The sequence below is a fragment of the Astyanax mexicanus genome, chromosome 3 (assembly GCF_023375975.1).
Source record: "Astyanax mexicanus isolate ESR-SI-001 chromosome 3, AstMex3_surface, whole genome shotgun sequence".
NCBI classification, from domain to species: Eukaryota; Metazoa; Chordata; class Actinopteri; order Characiformes; family Acestrorhamphidae; genus Astyanax; species Astyanax mexicanus.
In genome coordinates this window covers 1,263,259-1,289,538 of record NC_064410.1, presented here as the reverse complement: position 1 = coordinate 1,289,538, position 26,280 = coordinate 1,263,259, and the positions used below count along the sequence as shown (strand labels likewise).

The following is a 26,280-nucleotide window of genomic DNA, read 5'->3' as shown; positions in this document are numbered from 1 at the left end:
CTTACAAATATATAGTCAACGTGTTGCCATGTTTTATCTGCTCCTGATGGTTGATGCTGTTGAAATGTGTGTGTGTGTGTGTGTGTGTGTATATGTGTGTGTGTGTGTGTGTGTGTGTATATGTGTGTGTGTGTGTGTGTGTGTGTGTGTGTGTATGTATATGTGTGTGTGTGTGTGTTGGTGGAGCCCCAGCTTGGTGGGTTTCCCTCCAGGAGCTGCAGGGCTCGTGTTACAGGAGGCCTCAGGATGTGTGTATGTGAGTGGGGAGCCTTTAACAGGGCACTGGGGTCTGGCACGTGTGTGTGTGTGTGTGTGTGTGTGTGTGTGTGTGTGTGTGTGTGTGTGTGTGTGTGTGTGTGTTGTGCAGTAGCAGCCCGACCAGCTCAGCACTTTTCCCTCCCGCTTTAATGGATGGATTACTGAACTCAGCTTATATAAAAACCCAAACCCCTCTGTATCCTCTTTCAGGCTTTTTTGGAAGGTGATCCTACAGGCCTGCAGTGGCTCGATATGGTTCCAATACATTTATATTAAAAAATAAAAGTCCCCATGTTGGGGTTTGGGTACTGTAGCGTCTGTTATATTAGAGCGGAGTGTTTTATTTCATTATTTTGGAAGAGATGATGCATAGACTGGAGAAAAATCTGCGTTTTTTCTTTTTTTATCGCTGCCAGTTTCTCCCCACAAGCTATAGCGAGGACTCCCCCTGTCACGCGAACGCTCAGATCCAAACTACAGCTCAACAAGCTTGGAGAGAAAAATGGCGTTTTCTGTTAAACCAGCTTAAAAAAAGACATCTCTTTTAGCTAGTTACAATGATAGTAGCTTCAAAGATAGTAGATGTAGGCAGTAAACTACATGTCCCAGAGTGCATTGTCACAGTCTCACTTGTCACAACCTTAATGCTGGCTGTAGTGTTCTATAGCATTTCTGAAAGCAAAAGAACAGTGTATTTTATGGAGCAAACTGTTCCATTCAAAGATGAATTAGATGGTGCTGGTGGCTAAGGTAAGAGGAAGTGAATGGTGAGCATACAGCTCTGGAAGAGATCACTTCAGTTTCTGAATCAGTTTCTCTGATTTTGCTATTTATAGGTTTATGTTTGAGTAAAATGAACATTGTTGTTTTATTCTATAAACTACAGACAACATTTCTCCCAAATTCCAAATAAAAATACTCTCATTTAGAGCATTTATTATTATGCAGAAAATGAGAAATGGCTGTATGAGAAATAATCGATATTTGGTGGAATATCCCTGGTTGGATTTTAATCACAGTTTTAGTTTTTTTTATGCATCTTGGCATCATGTTCTTCTCCTCCACCAGTCTTACACACTGCTTTTGGATAACTTCATGCCTTCATCCATCTTCCTCTTGATTATATCCCAGAAGTTTTCAATTTGGTAAAATCAAAGAAACTCATAATTTGTAAGTGCTCTCTTATTTTTCAGTTTTAGTTTTAGTTTTATTTAGTTCACTGTGCTTCTGGATCCTTCTTGGATAAGCGCTATGCTTGACTTCAATTTTAACGCAATTAAAATGTTTTCTGATTTATGTTCCTCACAGAAAATGAGCCAAGACCAGTGAATGTTAGATTTTATAAGGGTTGAAGGTGTATGCTGTACGCTGTACACTTTTATTCCTCCAAAAACAGAACTGTCCAAATGAATCACTAAAAGCTCAATACTGCAATGACTTTTAATGAAGTTCAAGATAGCCGCAACTGTACTTTACTTCACTTTATTGACTTAACCTCTGTTTATATTCTGTGCACCATCCACCGTTTCCAAAACGTGAGCACGATTATTCACTTTTGGACTTTTGGATCACCGACAGCAGTTTGGTTTTTGCGCGTTCAGTGGAAAACGACACTTTGGAGAAGCAGGAACAGCATCTTTTGTGTAAAGCTGAGGTTTAAGGCCGAGTGCAGGAGGGAGAGGACGTTTATGAAGTGTTTAATGAATGCTCCGGAGTGCTATGAAAAGCAGAATTATAGCCAAAAAGAGGCAGTCTGGCAGAAAAGCCCGTCGAAAAACATAAGCACATATAAGCGCATATGCTCGGCTTTGATATAGCAAAAAAAAAGATCATTAAAAAATATATTTTTATACTTTTTTCAGCCATGTGTGTCTCAGATTTGACGTTAAAACAGATTTATAGATGTTTTTATTCTAAACATTGTGAACGTTTCGTCCTTTCTTTGCTTTAGAATCGACTGCGCCGGGATCCTGAAGCTGAGGAACTCCGACATCGAGCTTCGCAAAGGCGAGACGGACATCGGGCGCAAGAACACTCGCGTCAGGATGGTGTTCCGCGTCCATATTAACCAATCGAACGGCAGGACAGTGTCCCTGCAGGCGGCGTCCAACCCTATCGAGTGCTGTGAGTCTATAAACCATGCTTTAAAATGTATTTATTTCATTTTTTTATTGTTTATTGGTTTAAAAGTAATCTCAACAATCTCAACAAACCACCGGTGTCATAAGCGTAAAATATTATATTAATAAATAATAAATAAAGCAATCAATACAGAAGGACAGCATAAGTAACGCAACATAGCTACAAATAAATCATTTGATTCAAATATACTACTGCGTGTTTCCACATTTCATAGTACAATTTATATATTGGGTTAAATACAATGCTTTATAATAAAAAAATTGGTACCACTTTAAAATAAGACTACTTTTATAAAGGGTTTATAAATGGTTTACAATTAGTTTATTAACGGTTACTAATTAGGTTGTAAATGCCTTAAAAATCATTTAATATAATAATCAGTTATAACACATCATTAAAAAGGGCAACACTATAGATGGCTGTGTAATATAGTTCACTATTTGGCAAACAACAGGTCATTGTTGCCCTTTCTACGTATATATGTGTTATTACTGATTATTAATGATTTATAAGGCATTTACAACCTAATTAGTAACCATTAATAAACTAATTGTAAACCATTTATAAACCCTTTATTAAGGTAGTCTTATTCTAAAGTGGTGCCGTAAAATACAGCTGTATTTATACTGAGACTAAATTACACACAGCTGGATTAACTCTATTAACTATTTAAGTGACTTCTGAAGGCAGTTGATTGCACTGGATTTTATTTTTAGAGTTTTAGAATACTTGAATACATCACACTATTTTAAGAATTGTATTTAATAAAAATAAAATAAAAAAAACATGTATCATTTTCATTCCACTTCACATTTTGCAATTTTGCAAGCTTTGTTTTGGTCTATCACTTAAAATCTCAATAAAATAAATTCCAAGTTCATGGTTGTATGGTAACAAAATGTGAAAAAGTTCAAGGAGTTATTAATACTTTTGCAAGCCACTGTATCTATAGCTTCCACTTCTAACAATAACAGTAAACTAAAGTAATACTTATAATAAGTCAACCTCATTGAATTTACAATGAAACTCTCATAAATAGACATAGTACAGTATATTTTTGGCCTTAAGCTCTAGATTGTAATGCGAGCGACCCGCCGGATCAAAGCTTATCTCACGTTTTCGTGAGCGAATAGCCGTTCGTTTTTGGCGCTGACGTTTGCCAGAAGCTGTCATATACTATATGAGGTAAATGAGAAGGATCATTATACAGTACAATAAGCACAGCTCATAAAATAAGAAGGATTTCTGGTGCTAGGCCAGACGCTTACTGAAAACAGCAGCAGTCTGAAACGTATCAGAGAAACGTCGCAGCCAACCAGCTTTCATATGCAGGCTGTTCTCTCAGAGGTTAATATTGTATAATGACTTTCATGAGCTAATAGAGAACGCCGGCCAACTCAAGATCATCACCAGATTCAAATTTGGGAAGATCATTGGGTTTGAGATGTAGACAATATGGTAAAAATGTAAGATCACAGTCCGGGGTGTGGGATCGGAGCGTTTTTTCTAGGCTTTTCTGGGCCTCTGGAGCTCCAGATGTTGGAGGGGGTTGAGGAAGATGTTCTTCTGGCCCTAAAACGCACTACGGCTCGGCTTGATCTGGTGCTCTGGAGCTTTAGAAGTAGTAAATAGTGGTAGGAAATAGTTTGACTTTAATATTTTATTATTTAATATTGATTTTACCAAGTTTTGACAATTTTTTGAAACTCTCTGGAATATAATAAATAATCAAGAGGACGATGGATGATCACAAGCCACCAAACCACCAAACTGAACTGCTTGAATTTTGTTTTTGCACCAGGGGTAAAGCAGCATAAAGTTATCCAAAAGCAGTGTGTAAGACTGGTGGAGGAGGAGAACATGATGCCAAGATGCATTAAAAAAAAAACTGTGAAACTGTAAAACCCAACAGGGTTATTCCAACAAATATTGATTCCTTTGCATTATTTGAGGTCTGAAAGCTCTAAAAAGCTCTGAAAGCGTCTGTTTTGCTATTTTAGCCATTTCTCATTTTCTCCAAATAAATAAAAATGCTCTAAATGACAATATTTATCAGGTGCTTTGGTCTCACCCCATTCCTAGAGATCATAGAGAGCCAAAGAAGATTGTTCTATGGAATTGCTTAAGAAAACTTTTGTAGAACCTTTATTTTTAAAGAATGGAGGTACACAGAAAAAAAAGGTAATACGTGTTGTAATGCAGTTCTGGGCAGTCTCATATACTTAGCTCACCAGGCGTTAGTACTCAGGCGAACAACATCCTGAAGGCTTCACATGACCGTGAGAGTCACTTAGTGGTGCGTTCTGGGTAGTGTAGTCTTGTGGCTGAAAGTGGCAGGTGGAGCTGAGTGTGGGGGAGACATGCGCTTGTAGATTTATGAAATTACATATCCAAAAACGAATTAAACTAATCTTGTTACACATTTTAAATACCATTAAAGTGTATTTAATATCTGTACTAGTTAATATACAGTGGCTTTGTAAGTGTTTTCCACTCCAATCACTAAGTATGTCTGTACTTTCAAAACTAAATTTCCAAAGTATAAAAACTGTAACGCCATATTTAAATTTAAAAAAAGTCTATTAAAGAATAAGAAAAATAAGAAAAATCAGGCTTTTATTGACCTTTTACATGAACAAACAAGCTTAACGAAAAGCAGCTGCTGAAAACAGAATCAATATCGTTCGAGCTCTGCAGGAATCATCATCCAGGCGAGGAGGACCAAAATGATTCCACTGGAGCTCCAAAAAGTGTAGAGTTTAATATGGAAAATAACATCTTATTAAGCTGCAATCAGCAGCAGCATTTTGGAGCAGATAATGCTCAGGCTGCTGGAGACGTGTTTTGGTACCAGACATTACGTAGTGAGCGTGACATCTTGTTTAGCTCTTCTAAACCCATTTTGGAAAGATCACCACTTTTTGGTTTTAACTCCGTGTGTGTGTGTGTGTGTGTGTGTGTGTGGTTAGCCCAGCGGTCGGCACAGGAGCTTCCTCTGGTGGACAGGCAGAGCTTGGAGAGCTGTTCTGCTTCGGGAGGAGAGAGGATGGTCCTCAGCGGCCACAACTTCCAGCCTGACTCCAAAGTGATGTTTGTGGAGAAAGCTCAAGGTAGGAGAACCCTGTGGAACTGCAGGACCTGCAGGAATGTGCTTTAATGTTATGGCTGATGTTGTGGAACATGTCTAGCCTGGTGAAAAAAAAATATTTACTTAATTATACTTAAAACATTTTGAGAAATGTCTAACTATGCTGTAAATATTCTTATATAAAATCAGATTTATGTAATTACTTAAAATTATTTAGAAGTACATTTATATTATGCCTTCATTAAATGTTTGAAAGTAAACTTAAAAAGTACTGTATAGTGTATTTAAAAAAAGTACACTTTAATTTAATTGAATAACGTTATTCAATATACTTCTAAAATACTTACTTCCAAACATACGTTTGTAACTTTTTTTTTAAGTAATTTAAATTACTACATTGGTATTATTTAAATGGTTATTATAAAATGTGTGTCTATGTGTTTGTGCACATGCTCTGTCGCCCTCCTTCAAAAAGAAAACCCTTCAGACCACTACCTCCCTCCTCCCTCCTCCCTCCTCCATCCCTCGCTCCCTCCTTCCCTCCACTGCCGTCAAAATATCCCTCTCTCTGCCAGAGCGCCACATGTGGAGCACATTAATGTGCTGTATTTTTAACCCAACAGATTTACATTTCCAGAACTTTCCATTGCCTGCGAGAGCCAGGAATGAAGCACAAACACAGAATGTGGCAGTCTGCACTGTCCCCAGTGCCTGGGCGTTTGTTTTGATTTTTTTCACCTCTTTTTCTCCATTTATTCCTGCCATTTCTTCCCTCCTTCCTTATTTATAGTTTTCCGTTTGGAAAACAGCAGCGGTATCCCCAGGCTGTTGATACCTGAGGTTTACAAACAGTGTTTCACTTGATGATTTGATTAGAAAAGAGAAAAAAAGAGGTGAACAATAAAGGCAGGGCGTGAGGAAAAGTCCCGTAAACAAGTTGTATATCCTGTATATCCTACAGCCTGCAGGACAAGGTTGAAGGAAGTGTCCCTATTGTTCTACCTGTGAAGAGAGAGGACACAAGGACACGGGGGGACGCTGAGGCGGAGTGTTCTCCAGTAATACAGAATAATACAGAGCAACACAAGCCACATCCTGTTTTAGTCACAGTTCTGCTTGACCTGAAGAAAACAGAGGGCTCTATTTTAGCAATCTATATCGATTTAGGGCGCATCGGTGTGTCTTTGCTATCGTAACCCCAGGAAAAGTACACCTTGCGCAGCTCGAAACATGCAAAAGTCATGTACTAATTATTTTAATTAATCATTCAAGTGGTAATTTTGGGCGTAACATGAAATAAAGCAATCAGTGTGTCACTTACCTCACATTCCCTTTAAGAACCAGGTGAGCTCTGACTTTGGCACGTTCGTATCTTAACAGTGCAGCGCTTTTGCATGTCTCAGCAGAGGATTACATAAAAGTAGGAATGCTAGCAGCTCATTTATGGGAGCAGCAATGTTTATTTCATCCTTCATTAAAACTCTCAGTTAAACGTAGTGTAACTCAGTGTAAGAACTCAGTGTAACACAACCCGTTACAATATTATTAGTAGTGTCAATCGATTAAAACGTTTAATCAGATTAATCACACTTGTTTTTCTAAAGATGCAAGATTTTGTAGTGGATTTTCAATGTAAATAAAAGAATAGATGTAAAACGCAATTATATTCATATTACGCATTGAAAAAAAAAAATTGTAGCTGCACTTTTAAACGTGTTCTTTTGTTCTTTGTTCTGTTTAGTGTTGAGTTAAAAGTCAGATTTGAGCTCTGCAGTGCGCTCGTGTGTGTGTTTAACGAGTGGGGGAGTATGCAGTGTGCTGGGAGCACCTATAGGAATGGAGTCTGGCTGTTGACTGTTGTCAGGGTTTTAATCAGTCAGTGGTGCATCTGTGTTTTTCACCGCCAAGATAGAAACACTGAAGAAATTTACCTGATGAACACATCTCACTTCCAGACCACCACTCCCACCAGTGTCGATTTTTTTTTTGTGCTTTGTACTTTTCATGGAGCGCCTGTGTGTGCTGTCATTTCAAATTAAAAGCCCTCTGCTGAGTTTAGTAAAAGCAATTGCAAGATTTAAAAAATTAACAAATCTCCCCCTTTAATGTTGTATTCATTTAGTTTTATATTTTCTTTTCTTTTTCCTACTATACTTCTGAATAATATAATTACTCCCAGTCCCTTATTCTGTATAATGCACAGCTGCATTGTAAATGAGTTTTACCCTTAATGTACTCTTAATGTACCCCTAATTGAGCACTATAAAAAAGCACTATAAACGGGACAAATCATCAAATTATATAAGTATAGTGTATACGTTTTTTTCAGGATGGATAACCTTTGACCTATCAAATGATAAGTTTACTATTAGGAAGTGAACTGGTTTTGCTTTCTTTTTTCTTTATTTTTTTCCATTGTGTTTTAATTAAGCGGTGTTTCATTGCACAATCAGAGGCGCCGCCCCCGGATTCTTCTTCTGTAAATATAATAAACTGGAGTATGACCCGACGTCCTGACATTGTGTGAGGAGAGACGTGTAGAGGCAGAGCTGTGCTGGCGGGAGGAAGGGTGTGTGTTCTTGTTTTTGTGAAGAGGGTTTCCCCACGTCTGGCACATAGTTGTGGATTCTTGGGCAATCCTCACATGGAAACTCCCCTCTGCCAGCCCACCACCATCAGCCACAGCAGCAGCTCACGCTCTCTCTCTCTCTCTCTCTCTCTCTCTTTTTCTCTCTTTCTCTCTTTCTCTATCTCTCTCTCTTTTCTGCTGGAATGTATTTTTCTTTCTTTTTAATCCATCAGAAGTTCAGCTACACTTTAAAAAACTGTTCTTTTTAGAATTTGCACTCTGGAATGATGGAGTGACCCAAGTCTAATCTAGAGTTGCATCTCAATAACTTAAATAACTTAAAATATCATTTAAAGTTGCTTTATTTCAGTAATTCATTTAAACACACGAACCTCATATATTATATATAGATGTATTAAACACTCAGAGTGATCTATTGTAAGTGTTTATTTCTTTTATTGTATTATATGTATAGATTATGAAGCTTACAGACAATGAAAACCCAAAAATCTGTCTCTCAGAAAATAAGAATATTGTATTATTTAAGACCGATTTGTACTTTTGGAGCAGTGTGGGCAGTGTGCCAAGTCCTGCAGGAAAATGAAATCCTCATCTCCATAGAAAAGCTCTCCCCCAACACTGGCCAAAAAATATTTTTTTAAGCTGGCATAACAGAAAACGCCATTTTTCTTCACCAGCCATTTTACTTTACCAGACTAAATCTGTTGAGTATGGATCTAATAGAGAGCTAAGATGCTAACATAGAACTAGCAAAGCTCAAATTCATTGGATTTTTGGCAGAGATCCACTGGTTAGTTGGTTTTAAGACAGCCCAAGTCTTATTATGTGTGTTTCATTCTTCATTATTCCATCATTTATTCCATCCACAGTATGCAATCTACCAGTTCTGCTGGTAGCACAAAGCCCCAGAGTGTGATGCTGCCACCACCATGCTTAACAGTGTTTTGTACTCCTCCGGACAAACTTTATTGATGTACTGTTGGTGTGCAATTGTTAAATGGATAAATAATTTGGTAACTCTGATGGTGCAATGAAATTAATATGTTATAATAACTTTACCTACAGTACATGCATTTGATTTAATTTACCTCAATCTATTGAGTGAGGATCTTATAGAGAGCCAAGATGCTAACATAGAACTAGCAAAGGTCAAATTCATTGTATTTCTGGCAGGAACCCATTGGTTTGTTGGTTTAAAGACAGCTCAAGTGTTTTTTTAAGTGTTAGGAAAAAAACTAAAACTTTAATGTGTGTTTCATTCTTCATTATTCAATCCACTTCATTATTCAATATGCAATCTACCAGTTCCACTGATAACACAAAGCCCCAGAGATTGATGCAACCACCACCATGCTTAACAGTTGGTGCAGCTTAACAGTATATACTTTATTGATGTTCTGTTGGTGTGCAACAACTAGTGGATAATTGAGTTGAGGATTTAGGGAGAGGCAATGATGTCTACAAATGTTTGGACACATTGTGCATGTACTGTATGTATGCTTTTTAAAAAATAAGTTTGAGAGAAACAGATTAAAGTAAATGAACAGACCACATCTGCTGAAGGTAATGGAAAGAGAGAGATAAGAGCGAGTGGCGCCGCGGCCGGAGCACAGCACGAGCTCCGAGGGGAGGGTTTGTTTGTGTGCTTTGAGGGAAGGAGAGTGAAAAGGGGACTCCTACAGTCTGACTCATACTCGGGGAATCTCTCTCTCTCTCTCTCTCTCCACCTCCCTCATATTCTCTCTCTCCCTCTCTCTCTCTTTTCTCCCTCTCTCTCTTTCTGCTATTTGGGCAACGTGACACCCTGCACTGCTCTGCCAGCTGCACATCAGACATCCAATATATCTCTCAAAGGCCTTTAGGAGATCGGAGAGAATCAGATAGACGTATTTAGTTAGAGTACAGTTGTTTTTAGGCGTTTGAAGATTTGCACACTCTCATAATGGACATGAATTTCATTGCAATACTGGGTTTTCAGATTTTCCTTTGACCATAATTGAAAATATAAGTGCAAATTTGGTTATACAGCTTTGAAAAATATAAGAAATCAAATAAAAAAAACTCTGGAATATAATCAAGAGGAAGATGGATGATCACAAGCCATCAAACCACCAAACTGAACTGCTTGAATTTGTTTTGCACCAGGAGTAAAGCAGCGTAAAGTTATCCAAAAGCAGTGTGTAAGACTGGTGGAGGAGAACATGATGCCAAGATTAAAAACCATCTGGGTAATTCCACCAAATATTGATTTCTGAACTCTTAAAACTTTATGAATATCAACTTTTTGTTTTCCTTCCATTATTTAAGGTCTGAAAGCTCTGCATCTTAAGTAAGATGCATAAGACATAACCTGTGTGAGCGCCCTATATGCAGCTCCCGACTTTTATACTTCATTCTTGTATTCATGCATTTGAGTTTCTTTGTCGCTCTGCAGTTTAAACTGTGAAGGCTGAAATGTGTGGGTGTCTCAGTGAACCAATCACAGCTGCTGCTTTCTGCATCGCACGATGCGTAGTTACATTCCTGGGGAGGTGCAAGTTGGGTCGTAGGGTCCGTCAATGCGTCAATGCATAGGGTACGACATACTGTAGGTTCTACATTTAGAAGTGTAAATTGGCCTTTAAGCCATGTGATTGGTCAAAGTAATGCCAACCAACAAATGCTTTATCCAGTTTTAAGAAAGAAATCTTGTAAGAAATATATAGGTTCTGAGAGTAATCAACTTAGTTAGCTTGCTCGCCTCGCTAATGCACCAGCTCTAAACACCATAACCCCCTTTTTTGGTGGCACATGTTTTTCTTTAACAGTTTGCTTCAACTCCAGCCAACTTTAAACGTCTAAAACTGAGTAATTGACTGTGTTTTGGAACAGACCCTCAGCTCTGTGGATTAATAATGACACAGTGTTTCTTTCTCCCCTGATGACTGACGATAAATCCATCACAATTCATCGTAGTGAAGTTGGAGAAAAGTCTCATTTGAGGAAAATGCAGTCAGCTTCTGCTACACTGTTTATATGGTTAAAGGAACTAGACATAACAGCCGTAGTTGGACGTGTGCACATGTAATTCAGAGTTTGATTGATTGCAGCTACCGCGTTGTCGCCGAGCGCAGAGTTTGTGGAGAGTTTGGTTTGAGCAAATCAAATCACGAGGCTGAAAATGAAATGTTCGCTTCAGAGAAACTCTCTCTCCCAGCTGGCATTTCAACATTGAACCAATGTTGGATTTGAAAAGAGAATTAACGTTGATATGGCTATACGTTGTTCCTTCAGCCTTTAATAATCCAATGCTCCCAAAAGCTCACTAAAAGTAGAAAATCCACTGATTAACAGAGTGTTAACGAGTTAAACTTACATGTAATAAAACATGCCATTGCATTGCCAATACTCTTAAATATATTCTCTGTCTGTTCTGTACTTTCATGCTGATTTATGTTTGTTCTAATAGTTTTTTTTATATATATATATATATATAAACACTTCGATGTGATTTTCTGTAACTGGTAGAAATGAGCTTCAATCATCTTGGTCAGGTTTCCCTCAAAAAAGAGATTTTGATCTCAAAGAACTTCAGATCTTTTATATATATATATATATATATATATATATTGGCTTTCGTTTCAGATCTCTTTGCTTCTTTTTGTAAGATTTTTGCTTCTTTTGAGATCCTTTCTTTTCTTTGCTTTTTTTTTTCTTTTATCACACTGTCTGTTACTGGTCACCCGTCTATAAAGGGGTTTATATAGAGGGATGCACAGGTGTGGTTGGTTGCCACTTATCACCGCTGGGGATTCTGGGAATTGGAGTTTCGCCCCTCAGTTGCCCAGCTCCCCTGTTGGTCACACAAACATTTAACAATAAAGGTTGTTTCAACGTTGTTTTAATGTTAAAACAACTACAGACATTACTTCAACCACATTTCGGTTGTGTGTTGTATAATAATTATTCAGAACGTGACCTGTGCTCTGCACATTCTGTTTTCAGCCGTCGTGCAGAGGTGAGATATCATCGGTCGTGGAGTTATCTGTGGTTACAGTGTGTGTGTATGAATGTGTGTATGAATGTGTGTGTGTGTGTGTGTGTGTGTAAGACTTTGTAAAGATTGCTGTCTGGCTTCTACGCTCTTAGACATCAGAGCTGCAATCAGATCTTCTGCAGTCGTTCGTTCCTCTGTTCTTTTTTTACTCGTTCTGAGCCGATGCTCTAGATAAAACCCAGATTTGAGCGTTTTTTTCTCCGTACTCCGCGTCTCTTTTAGTCGGCGCTTTTAAGCGGCTATCGCTGCTGATTGTGTTGGACGGCTCTTAAATCTGCTGGGTCTGAAATCTGTTGATTTTGTATGTAAATGTGAAATAACAGAACTTAATGGTGTTTGGATTCCCCTTCCGCCAAGCCAAGACTGACGTCTAGAGTAGCTCACAGCCTTTTTCCATCGATAGCAGAGAGCATGTGCGTCTGTGTGTAAGATAATATATGTGTGTGTGTGTGTGTGTGTGTGTGTGTGTGGGAGGGTGTATTACGGATCAGTGGGGATTCCTAGCAGAGAGAGAGGAGAAAAAAGAAAGAGAGAGAAAGAAAGAAAGAAAGAAAGAAAGAAAGAAGCAGACACAAAGAAACTCCCTCATGAGGGAGGAGTGCTTTTACATCTGGACTCGTTGGATTTCTCTCTGGTCGTCCAGCTGCTGAACTACTTTAACGCTCCTCTGTTGAAAACCGCTTAAAAGAAGCCTTTGTTTACTAATAAAATCCATATTTTTCATATCGCAGTTGAGTTTAGGGAGCTGCCAGAGTGCAGAGCCACTCCAGTATGATCGGAATTCAATTGCTAAAAATTGTTGGGGTTCAAATGTTCAAAGAAGGTAAAGAATATGGTAGAATTATTCAAATGCTTTTATTTGACTCTATCCTAAAAACTTGTGACTAAATTTAGACTCTATCATAAAAACTCTAGACTTAAATTTGACTCTGTACTAAAGACTCGTGACGTGACTTAAACTCGAACCTAAAGACTAGTGACTTGATTTTGACTCTATTCTAAAGACTCTAGACTTACATTTGACTCTATCCTAAATACTTGTGACTTGACTTAGACTCTATACTAAAGACTTTGATTTGATTTACACTCTAAACTAAAGAATTGTGACTTGACTCGGACTCTATCCTAAAGATTAGTGACTTGACTTTGACTCTATCTTAAAGACTCGTGGCATGATTTAGACTCTAAATGAAAGACTCGTGACTTCGCTTAGACTCTAAACTTAAGACTCATGATTTGAATTGAACTGTGTACTAAAAACTCATGACTTGATTTAGACTATATACTAAAGACTCATGATGTGACATTGACTCTATCCTAAGGATTAGTGACTTGATTTGGACTCTATTCTAAAGACTCTAGACTTAAATTTGACTCTATCCTAAAGACTGGTGACTTGAGTTTGACTTGATCCTAAAGACTCATGACTTGACTTGGACTCTATTCTAAAGATTAGTGACTTGGACTTTATACTAAAGACTCATTACTTTATTTAGACTCTAAAATAAAAACTTGTGACTTGACTTGGACTCTATCCTAAAGACTCTAGGCTTAAATTTAACTCTATCCTAAAGACTCATGACTTCGCTTGGACTCTATAATAAAGATTAGTCACTTGACTTTGACTTAAAGACTCTTGACTTTGCTTAGACTCTAAACTAAAGACTTACGATTTGAATGGACTGTGTACTAAAAACTCACGACTTGATTTAGACTCTATACTAAAGACTTGTGATGTGACTTGGACTCTATCCTAAAGATAAGTGACTTGATTTGGGCTCTATCCTAAAGACTTGTGACTTCACTTAGACTCTAATCTTTAACGTACATATTCCCTAATGTAATAGTATATGAAATTACTTTCTACCCCCAAAAATACATATAAATGAATATATTCACTAGGCTCTGAGAATTTGAAATAGCTTTAATTCACTTTATATTTATAATGCAATAATTACTTTATGTTTAATTCCTGACCCAATGATTGGCATGCATGAACAAACTTTAATATGCTAATCTGAGGCTAACGCTTCACATATGTTGGAGAAACTGGATCCAGAGTGTTCATACTTCACAGCATCGCCTCTTCCAGGATCTTTCTGGGGGTTTCCCTGCTCCTGGTTATTTTATATGGTTTAGGTGTAACTAAAGCCATTCCCTTCAGATTAGCCATGAAGAATTTCAGTCTGCAGAGTCGAGTCGAGGCAGACAGAAGCAGCAGCCAAGATCAACCTGAACTGTCTGAGCCTGCTCTGCTATTAGACCTGTACCTGAACTGACTGCACTGATGGATGCTGACTCACACACACCTTAATACACCACACACTTACACACACACACACACACAGCAGCCAAACACTTACTAATTAAGGTTATTTCAGGTAACCCAGGTTGAGTATGCACACCCACTTTTGCTACTAACTAACCCTAACTCAGATGATGGCAACAATCGAGTGTATTATTGCTTATTTATACCACAGTTCCACTAGTATCACTGTTTACTGAAAGATTTTAAAGAGTTAAAGAGGAGGAGAAAATAAATAGGATCTGTTTGGTTATAAACAATAAACTCCGCCAGTTAAAATACCGTAGTTCCATTGCTGCTCTGTTTGTTTGTAGCTGCGCTATTTGGCTTGTAAGCGCTGCATCGTTGCTGGGTTACCTGTATGTGGCAGAGTAATACAGTAATACATGGAGAGCTTCGGCTACAGTGCATTACCGGCTGATAATGGTACTCATAGAACACCTCTCAGCCAATCACATTGCAGGTTCGGAAAATACTATAGTATAATAAAGTGTCTTTACTGTCAATGCAAATATTTTGACCAGATTTTGGAACATTGATGGCAAGTAAGGCCAAGTTATATTCTGTGATATACCAGGTTGATTACCATATATACCATATCCTACACCATAGCGTGATGCTCACATCACCAGAAATTTGACTACTTGTCAAATACCACATGGATGCACTGTTGAAGACTGAGTTTGTGAAAGTTGAGAGAGTTTATGAGTAGGTGTGTGGTGAATTCGGTGAGAGAGGATGAATAGCCGTCAGTGGGACTCCCTTTCCACACCAGGAAACAATGGCCTCCCCTGACACCTCCCTGAACAATAGCCTGTTTTCACAAACAACTCGCTCACCATCACTCCACTCGCTCACCATCACTCCACTCCCTCACCATCACTCCACTCCCTCACCATCACTCCACTCGCTCACCATCACTCCACTCGCTCACCATCACTCCACTCGCTCACCATCACTCCACTCCCTCACCATCACTCCACTCGCTCACCATCACTCCACTCGCTCACCATCACTCCACTCCCTCACCATCACTCCACTCCCTCACCATCACTCCACTCCCTCACCATCACTCCACTCCCTCACCATCACTCCACTCCCTCACCATCACTCCACTCGCTCACCATCACTCCACTCCCTCACCATCACTCCACTCCCTCACCATCACTCCACTCGCTCACCATCACTCCACTCCCTCACCATCACTCCACTCCCTCACCATCACTCCACTCGCTCACCATCACTCCACTCCCTCACCATCACTCCACTCCCTCACCATCACTCCACTCCCTCACCATCACTCCACTCTCTCATCATCACTCCACTCCCTCACCATCACTCCACTCCCTCACCATCACTCCACTCGCTCACCATCACTCCACTCTCTCATCATCACTCCACTCCCTCACCATCACTCCACTCCCTCACCATCACTCCACTCCCTCACCATCACTCCACTCCCTCACCATCACTCCACTCTCTCATCATCACTCCACTCTCTCATCATCACTCCACTCTCTCATCATCACTCCACTCTCTCACCATCACTCCACTCGCTCACCATCACTCCACTCTCTCACCATCACTCCACTCGCTCACCATCACTCCACTCGCTCACCATCACTCCACTCCCTCACCATCACTCCACTCGCTCACCATCACTCCACTCCCTCACCATCACTCCACTCCCTCACCATCACTCCACTCGCTCACCATCACTCCACTCCCTCACCATCACTCCACTCCCTCACCATCACTCCACTCGCTCACCATCACTCCACTCTCTCACCATCACTCCACTCGCTCACCATCACTCCACTCTCTCACCATCACTCCACTCCCTCACCATCACTCCACTCCCTCACCATCACTCCACTCTCTCATCATCACTCCACTCTCTCATCATCACTCCACTCTCTCACCATCACTCCACTCGCTCACCATCACTCCACTCCCTCACCATCACTCCACTCGCTCACCATCACTCCACTCGCTCACCATCACTCCACTCTCTCACCATCACTCCACTCTCTCACCATCACTCCACTCTCTCATCATCACTCCACTCTCTCACCATCACTCCACTTCCTCACCATCACTCCACTCTCTCACCATCACTCCACTCGCTCACCATCACTCCACTCTCTCACCATCACTCCACTCTCTCACCATCACTCCACTCCCTCACCATCACTCCACTCGCTCACCATCACTCCACTCGCTCACCATCACTCCACTCTCTCACCATCACTCCACTCTCTCACCATCACTCCACTCCCTCACCATCACTCCACTCTCTCATCATCACTCCACTCTCTCACCATCACTCCACTTCCTCACCATCACTCCACTCTCTCACCATCACTCCACTCGCTCACCATCACTCCACTCTCTCACCATCACTCCACTCGCTCACCATCACTCCACTCTCTCACCATCACTCCACTCCCTCACCATCACTCCACTCGCTCACCATCACTCCACTCGCAACTGTATGTATTCAGGGTGGTTCAGTGAGGGAGAGCTGCGGTATCTGTGTGTGTGTGTGTGTTTACTGTACGACACTGTACGAGTGTGTTTGGCGCTGGGCGTGCCCCCCCGCTGCCCGCCGGCCCGGGGCACTGGGCTTTCTCTGTGGCCCACCCTAATCAGCAGCACAAGGGGTCTTTTGATTCTGCAGCTCGAGCTGTTTGTGGGGGAAGTCTGGTGAAGTAAAGCTGATCCAGGAGCAGCTGAGTGATGCTGTTCTGAATTAGAGTGAGTTAAGAGGAAGAACAGAGCTGTGGAGTTTGTGTAAAATTTGAATTAGACGTGGTTTTGGAGAAATCGTACAAAAACTGCACTGTAATCCTGGATAAGTTGAATTTTCTTTAAAAAATTTGGTTGAAACTGGTTGCCGTAAAAAAGTTAAGTAATGGGGCATGAAAACTTGAGTTAACTTAAAACATAAAAAAATATATATTTCACCTACATTTTTTTTAATCATAGATTTGCTTCAACTGTGAATAAATCATTTAAATAATTAATTTGCATTTAAATGCATGAAATACATATTTTATTCAATAGAAAACGAAACTTAATATTTAGTACAGAAACCTACAGATGTTTCCTGTAGTTCTTTACCAGGTTTGCTCACTCCTCCGTACAGATCTTCTCCAGATCTTTTTTTCAGGTTTTAGGGATGTTTAACTGAGCATCATTTAAAGTGAGTTTCAGCTCCTTCCAAAGATTTTCTATTGAGTTTAAAACTAAAAACTGGCTTAAGCTGCTCCAGGGTATTGAAATGCTTCTTATGGAACCACTCCTTAGCTCCTTGCCCTGGTTGTGTGTTTTGGGTCATTGTCATGCTGGAAGACCCAACCACAATACATCTTCAGTGCTTTTACTGTAAGAGCCAGAATTCTTGCTAGTTGTTAGGTGATTAATTATTTATATTTCATGCTATAAAATGCAAATGAATGATGTAAAAAGCATACCATGTGATTTTCCTTTAGATTTAGTCTCTCACAGTTGAAGTGTACCAACGATAAAAAGCTTTCAACCCTCTTTAGCATGACTCCAATGAAAGGAAATTATTGTATCCCTGTCTGAGAACTTCTCCACAGTCTACACGCAAAGTTAGTCCTGCAGTGCAGACAGATTGACTCCCAGAAACAAAAAAAATTGTGCACCATTATTGCCTTTAATGCTATAGTGAATCAGAGCTGCTGGAGGACTCTTCGGTTGCCTGAGAAGCTTCATGGCTGCGGAGGTTGCTCAGGCTTTGGGTGACACATGGTTTTGGTGAGATCTTTTATTAGTTTCGTGAGTACACACATTTTATGTAATTATGCTTGGACTTGGTGTGCTCACCCAAACAGATGTGTGTAAACCACCATTACGGTTCTCACACAGCAGAGGAAGACGTGACTGAGAGGTAGTGAGGGATTTTACTGAGTTATGGAGAAGCTAGTTCCTACATTTGATGCACTGGGATTTGGTATAAATAGGATTATTAAGTGATACTATAGAAGGGAAAATGGAATTTCCCATTTATAATGTATGTTTTTATTTATTTGGGTTTAATGTTTTGGCTTTCAGTCATTTTAAATGTCTAGTTGTGTCTCTAGTATGAAGGAATTCCATGTTAGACATTTTTTGTGAAAAAAATTACTCAGGTGTTTCTATTTAGCCCTGCTTTAGTTCACTGACTTAGTGGTCTCTGAGAAAACAATGCATACCTATATCGCCTCTGATTGGCTAACAGCACTACAGCAGAGAATGCCTACCTGCTGCCGTTTCCCCCCACAGTCAATTTTACAGCTCTAAAACTCAAAGGACTAAATGTTTTTAGAGATACAGCCTTAGTTATAAAGTTATAGCAATGAGTGCTAGGAAAAATTAACCCCTAATATTAAGGTGGGTGGGGCCATAAACTCGCACTACGTACTATGGTAAACGTAACCGTAAAAAACGTCTTTCTGATCAACTCGTATTTCTGAGGATTTTCTTTTCGTAGCTACTGCAGGACAATGGTTGAAAAAAACAATTTTATGTGCAGCATCATAAACAACTCAGAGAGACCTACTGTATTTTACAAAGAACAAGAAAAAGTGGATTTTAGCAAAAGGAGAAATTTAAAAACAAATTTTATACAAACCAAACACACAACCAAAGATGTAGACATGGTGGTATAACACAATGAACTCTTTAATAGCTCCAGTGATTCTGCTGAAGATGAAACCGAAACTTTATGTGAAGCGCTGCTCTTTTACTATAGGCTAAAAGGCTACATTAAAAAACATTGTGTAAACTGCTCTAAATCAATTTGGGAAAATTTTGGATTTGCCCAATATTAACCTACTGTTTGAATATTGCCATGCTCATTTTGATGCTAGGTAGATCTAAAAATGTGAAAGAGAGTTGTGCAACACACTCAAGTTGAGTATTTTTTTGTCTGGAAAGGAATTGCTTGCCCTCCAGCTTCACCTGTGATGAAGAGATGGTGGAAGAGGGGATGAGTGAGTCTGAATGAGTGAGATAGAGAGAGTTCTTCAAGGCAGGCAGGAGGGAGATGTAAAAAACATGTTTACTCCTGGCACTCCGGCTTAGAGCTCTAATGTTTCCCTGCTGGCAGAGCTTCTATAGAGAAGAAGAGGAGGAGAGAAAGAGAGAAACAGAGAGCTGAAAAGAGCTGAAACGAGTGCTGGCTTTAGAAGCTGCCACATCACAGCCTCAGACCCGTGCCCTCCTCACTGTCTGCCCACCAAACCCCAGCCTGACATCTGACCTTCTCCTTAAACTCAGTCAAAACACATCTGAAATTTAAGGTCTGGATAAAACATCTGCTCGGATGAGGAGCTCTTCTTAACCATGGAACTCCCCTTCCCCTCCTCCTACCGCCTCCATACACTGCGAAAAATCCATTGGCAAAAACTAGACAAAATATATGCAAATTAAGACAAATATATGTATATTAGGCAAAAAAAATCTGCAAATGGGGTAAGAAAAATTTTCGGTAACACTTTCTTTGAACGTCATCTCTCTAAGACTCTATAAGCATATTCATAACACATTATAATGCATTCATAAGGCATTATAAACATGGCTATGCATATTTCTAAAACTCTATAGTTCATCATAGCCATGTTTATTATGCATCATGAACTGTGATTATAATGCGTTAATAGCTGTGTTTATAACATGTTATACGTCAATACCAAGAAACTCATTCCCAGCTTACAGACTAGTATCATGACTAAAACAGCTTCCAACTTATAAACACACCCTCAATAATCCTATAAATATATTTTTAACCACTCATGAATTATACTTGTCTTGAATATAGTATTGCTTATAGTCAATTATAATGTATTATAACAGGTCTTTGTGCGCTCTAAGTAAAGTGACAGACTTTCATTGTGATCACAAGTCATAATGCTTAATAAACATGGCTATAGTGGGTTATGCATTTTTATAAATATTTATAGCCATGTTTATAATGCCTTATGAATGCATTATAATGTATTATGAATGTAGTTATACAGTCTAATAAAGATGACATTCATAGAAAGTGTTACCAAATTGTCTTAGCAAGATTTCTTATATTTCAGCATTTTATTTTTCATTTTCTGCAAAAAAATAATAAATGCTCTAAATGAGAATATTTTTATTTGGAATTTGGGAGAAATGTTGTCTGTAGTTTATAGAATAAAACAACAATGTTCATTTTACTCAAAAATAAACCTATAAATAGCTAAATCAGAGAAACTGGTCTTTTTTTTAACAGCTGCATACTGAAAATAAAATCTGTATATCATTTGTATTACAAACAAGTAGTAAATAAGTGCAAATTAGCTATTTCAAAATAACATAACAAACACTTAAGTACAGACCTATTTAAATTCATTTCATGTGTACGCATTTTTGTGTGCAAGTTTTATTCATTTTAAATCTTAAGTTCCTATTTTTAGCAGAGAATCGGATCATAGTATAAACGTTATAGTTATTTTATGTTTTATTGTTAATTAATTTGAATTATTTAGGATTCTTTAGCTTCTATGGACATGGCAAAAGTCATTGGACATTATACCATTAATTTACCGTTATTCCATATCCCATGGAAGCAAGTGTTGTTATCCACTGCGCTACACCAACCAGTAAAGCCCTGGTAACAGTGCATGTGGGATTAGACCTTCAGACAGCATGACAGTTATTTTGGGGCATAAACTAAGACATTTTAGCTTCTAAATGAACTCTTTAGTAGCACATAAGTTCTTTTTTAATGTGAAAGGATTTGAAGAATCTCCAAATAAAGCTAAAATTTGATATGAATCACAATTTTCATATTTTTTTCCTAATAATATGAAACACCAAGCATCTGAGAATCATCAAACCAATGGACCCATAATTTTAAAACGTCGAGAGTTCCAGTTTCCAAATCTACCTGAACAAATCCGTCTCATGTGTCTCAGCATGAAAGAAAGAGAGAAAGAAAGAAAGAAAGAAAAGTACAATGGAAACCAATACAATTCCCTTTTTTCCAGTCTCTTTTCAAATGGAACCCAGGGGCAACATCAGACTGAACTGTATGGCAGTAATACTGTATGTAATTATGAAAAAATATTACAATGGTCTGTCAATGGAGAAGTTAAAAGCTTCTCTTTTGTTCTGCTCTATAATTCTTTCTCTCTTTCGTCTCCCTCGTTCTCTGACCCGGCAGAGCTCCATGCTTCATGCTTTATGGGCGCTTTAGTAACTTCAGTACAGCGGTTTTCTCATTTAATTTCTTCCCTGATTCAGAACTTCTCTCTAAAAATAGTAAATTAGGTTCTAATGTGCCTTTTTGTCTCACGGCGTTTGTCTGGCAGGGTCTGTGTTGTGGGAAATCCCAGAGGAGAGAAGTTAAATAAAAGGATTTAATGACGGATGAGAAACGGCCTCCTGGTTGAAAAGGACTGAAAGGAGACGCCTGATGTTCATCCTCCCACCATACGCTATAAAAATGCTTTAAATGGGTTTTTAACTTGAGGTTCTTGATGTTTTTAGGTTTGATCCCATTTGTGGTGAACATTTAGTTTGATTTGTATTAAAGTCTAGATTTTTTTCGAGCTCAAAATGCTAAAATCGATTCTACAGAGCTTTTATTTTTAAGTTATTTTTAGTTTTTTTTAGGAGAATATTGGGAAAGTATGAAAAATGCTTACTTTTCTAAAGTAATCCATTATTTTCTAATATGTTGACACAGTGATGTCTGGAGGATCAGATGCTTGAAAAATCTTTATTAAATCTCTTCCTTTGTTTCTTTGATTAGTATTGCTTTTAAGTAAAAAAAAATCATGTATTTGTTACAAATTGAAGATCCTCTTCCCATTTTTGCTTCTCAAAGACTCTGACATTCGCGGATACAGTTTTTGCACCAAATCATGTTTGATCAACTTTAATTAAACCATTGAAATCACTTATTTGGTGTGTCTTTCACACCGTTAGCGCGTAAAAAAATCCCCTTGTGAATTAATCATGGGTGTTGTTTTGGGCGTAACAGGAAATAAATAGTTTTTACAAAAATGCTCTTAAATGGGTTTTAACTTTTAAAGTTTTGCATTTTAGGACAGAAAATTTTTGCATTTTACGAAAGTAAAGTTTTGCAATTTTAGACAGTAAAGTTTTGCATTTTAAGACTAAAGTTTTGCATTTTAAGAGAGTAAAGTTTTGCATTTTAAGACTAAAGTTTTGCATTTTAAGAGAGTAAAGTTTTGCATTTTAAGACTAAAGTTTTGCATTTTAAGACTAAAGTTTTGCATTTTAAGACAGTAACTTTTTGCATTTTAAGACTAAAGTTCTGCATTTTAAGAAAGTAAAGTTTTGCATTTTAAGACAGTAAGTTTTGCCCGTCGTTTTTTCGGGGAAGTGTATATTATGGCTGGATTTACGGGGCTCCTGAGGCGCTGGTTGTCATGTGTTGTGGTATTCGGTTGGGGGAGGGGGGGGGGGGGGGGGGGGCTCTGCTCAGATCGTTACGATTGCATCAGCTTCTCTCACGGCCAGGCCTGGTCAGACCCAGACAGGCAGTGATGCAACTTTAAATCTGCCTGAAGGTCTGGGTCTACTAATCGCCTCCCGAACCACAGACTTATTCATGTAAATTAGACCCGTAATCCAGGAATATCTGAGAAACATTTCTGATTCTGTTCCAGCAAGAAGCATCTTCTTAATAGATCTTCCAAAAACAGCAACTTTACAGGAGAGAGAAAAAACCTTCTAAACTTTCAACGGAAGTCAATGTAAATTAAATAATTATTTCAGGTCATTTTGAAGTATTTCTATTGGTCCATTCATCAAGAAATTTTGGCACATTGTAGTAGTCCATTTCTCTGTTGAAATTATGTAGTAAACTTAAAATCAATAATACAAATATGGAGATACTTGTTTTTTCATTGGAAATCGACGATATGTGCTGTATATTTCCGTAAATATACAATCAAAAGCATGTATTTCCTCTCGTTTCAGACGGTCATCACATCTGGGAGATGGAAGCCAAGGTTGACAAGGACTCCTTTAAACCTGTAAGTCATTCACACATTCAAGATGTTTCAGAACTTTAGTTTTAAAGTTTAAGTTTTTTTTTTTTTGCTGCTTTAGCAAGAAAACAAGAAAAAGAAACATTTATTTCTTCTTTTTTTAGTATTTTACTAAATGCTTCTCATAATATGGATTAGAACATTACTCAAATAGTCAGGTATTAAGGAGCAGTAAAGCCACTCCACTGAAGTACAGAGTTATACAGGAGTTTCAGTGAAGTTTCTCCAGCACTAAGGCTGGAGCAGCATTAGCATTAGCATTAGCTGTAAACCGCTTTCACAGCTTTTTCACTGTTCAGAAGTGAGTCTATCAGACTGTAGTCTTTGTGTTTACCATGTTAACCGCTAACCGCTAGTGCTATTTGAGTAATGTTCTAATCCATATTATGAGAAGCATTTAGTAAAATACTAAAAAAAGAAGAAATAAATGTTTCTTTTTCTTGTTTTCTTGTTAAAGCAGCAAAAAAAAAAAAAACTTAAACTTTAAAACTAAAGACTAGACATACAGATGTAGACACGTCTGGAGTCTTCCTCCAGCTCTTTCTATGACTGACTCATACCCCCAGAGCTTAAACACCACAGTTTACGCTTCGGGATTAGACAGTGTGTGTGTTAGTGTGTGTGTGTGAGTGTATGGGGAGCAGGTGTACTGCCTCACACACACACACACTCACACACACTCACACACACATTCTCACTAGCAAAATATGTCTGTCTGCAGGCCCCAGAGAGAGTCTAGTGTGTTGGAACAGGCCCATCCTAAACAGTGAGGATACCTAGCCAGTGTTCTCCTCAGCTACATGGAATTCTCCTGAATGAACTGCTGCTGCTCTTTTGTCTCGGTCTGGGAATGTGACAGAACCACCCTGAACCATAATCACTGATTTTATTTATCTTATTTAATCCTGAGCTTGTTTATAACAGAGACAGACACTTCCTAACCGTCCTCTTCAGAATAATAATAAGAGCTACTTTTTACTTCCTAGAATAGAACAGGCTGATTCAGGCAGAGACTGTAAAAAAAAGATGGACGTTGTGTCGCCGTTCCCATTCATTCAATGAAAATGAAGCCAAAATCTTCCTCCATGTTGGCGATCCTGACACCCGAGTCTGTAGAGCGCAGTAGAGACCAGAGGAGGGAGAAAGACTGTGGAGAGACAGCCTACTCATTTAAATAACCCCGCCACTGAGGGCTGCCTCGAGGTCACAGGCTGCAGAGCGGAGCTGACGGTCTGTTATTGGTCCCGCCCATAACCAGCCCTTTTACAATAACCACACCTTTTTTCAATAGAGCAAAATAACGTTTTAAAAAACAAATTCTGTGGAGATATAAAAAATTGACAATATAAGCAGAGGTTACACTAGCTGCTGCATTTAAATAATAGAGGTAGAATTACAGTATACTAGAAAAAAACGTGATTGAAAGTTGTTCTGTTTTGCCGTTGAAACCTATGGGGATGGGTGGAGTTACACGGCTTTCTGCAGCCGAACAGCAGGGGGCGCCCGACCTGTGGTGGCTTCACTTTTGAGAGACGATGCTCTGTCCAGCTATACACAGTCTATGGATTCAGGTACCAAGCAGTGCTGGATTATAACGCTGGAGCATATGACATATAGAGCATATATAAAGGACTAAACAATAAATATAGTGTTAAAACCCTCCTATTATGTTATTTTTGTCAGGAAACAAAAAAACAAAAAATCCTTAGAAGCGGTGTAAATATTTTTTAACTAACTCCATTACGAACTATTCTATCAATAGCATTCCTTACCTCTAACAGGTAATGCTTCAATTTTTAATGGATCATTCACTCGTTTTTCATTAAAAAACACGAGTGAACTAATGTTTCACTACTTTATTACTTTTAAAAGACTAACATATAAAACAGTCATTCTACATAACATTGAAAAAAACACAACATTGCAATTTTTAGTTTTAGTTTTAGTTTTTAGTTTTTGCAGGGGGTGGTTGATTGCAAATATGTGAGATTAAACATTTTTTTATATTATATGTTGATTAATTACACTAATTAAGGCGAGCAGAAGAAGTTTCATACTGAAAAAAAACTAATACTTTTAACTATTTTTCCTAGATCTTCGAACTTTAAAACAAGTCAAATTGACCCAGAACAAAACAGGAGGGTTAAATATACCATATTGTTCGCACTATAAGTTGCACTATCAACGAACATCTATTTTCTGGTCGATTTTCATATATAATGCACACTAGATTATAAAGTGCATTATGCAACGCTAGTAAGGAACAAGGGGAAGCTAGCGTTTAGTGTGGTTAATGCTAATGCTGCTCCAGCAATGCTAGGTGGGGTTAGCAGCAGCCTACAAGCCTCTGAATAGCAAAAGAGCAAGTGCTTAGCGTGGTTTGCAGCTAATGCTAATACTGCTTCAGTCTTGGTGCTGGAGAAACTTCACTGAAAACTCACCTGTATAACTCTGTATTTACTGCTCCTTAATACCTGACTGGTAGAATTTATACATAAGGAACACTGTAGATTTTTGAGAAAATTTTAAAAAAGGTGAAAACTAAGTTTTTTTTTATGGTTTGATTTAACCAGATTTAACCATACTTTACCATTATTTATTATTTATTTATTATTCAGTTACCATTATTATAAGCCTACTATCATAGAAGTTCATGCTAAACATCCACAGAATTTAGAAAGACAAACTTTGAAAGCTATATTGAGTTATTGGCACAATAAATATCATTGGTCTGGCAAAACCAGTCTGAAAGCAGGTCTTTGTCTAGCGCCTCACGGTTCATAACTTTATAGGAATTCCTCG

The 26,280-nt window shown here is 38.5% G+C and overlaps 1 protein-coding gene across 1 annotated transcript in view; it reads left to right on the top strand.

Moving 5' to 3' along the window:
* The window catches only part of nfatc1 (nuclear factor of activated T cells 1), a 63,185-nt gene that overhangs the window by 13,623 nt on the left and 23,282 nt on the right, over positions 1-26,280 (top strand). The window contains exons 6-8 of the mRNA XM_049475719.1: positions 2,210-2,382; positions 5,370-5,510; positions 23,408-23,463. Of these exons, the coding sequence (XP_049331676.1) occupies positions 2,210-2,382; positions 5,370-5,510; positions 23,408-23,463 (370 nt within the window). The remainder of the gene's footprint in view (positions 1-2,209; positions 2,383-5,369; positions 5,511-23,407; positions 23,464-26,280) is intronic.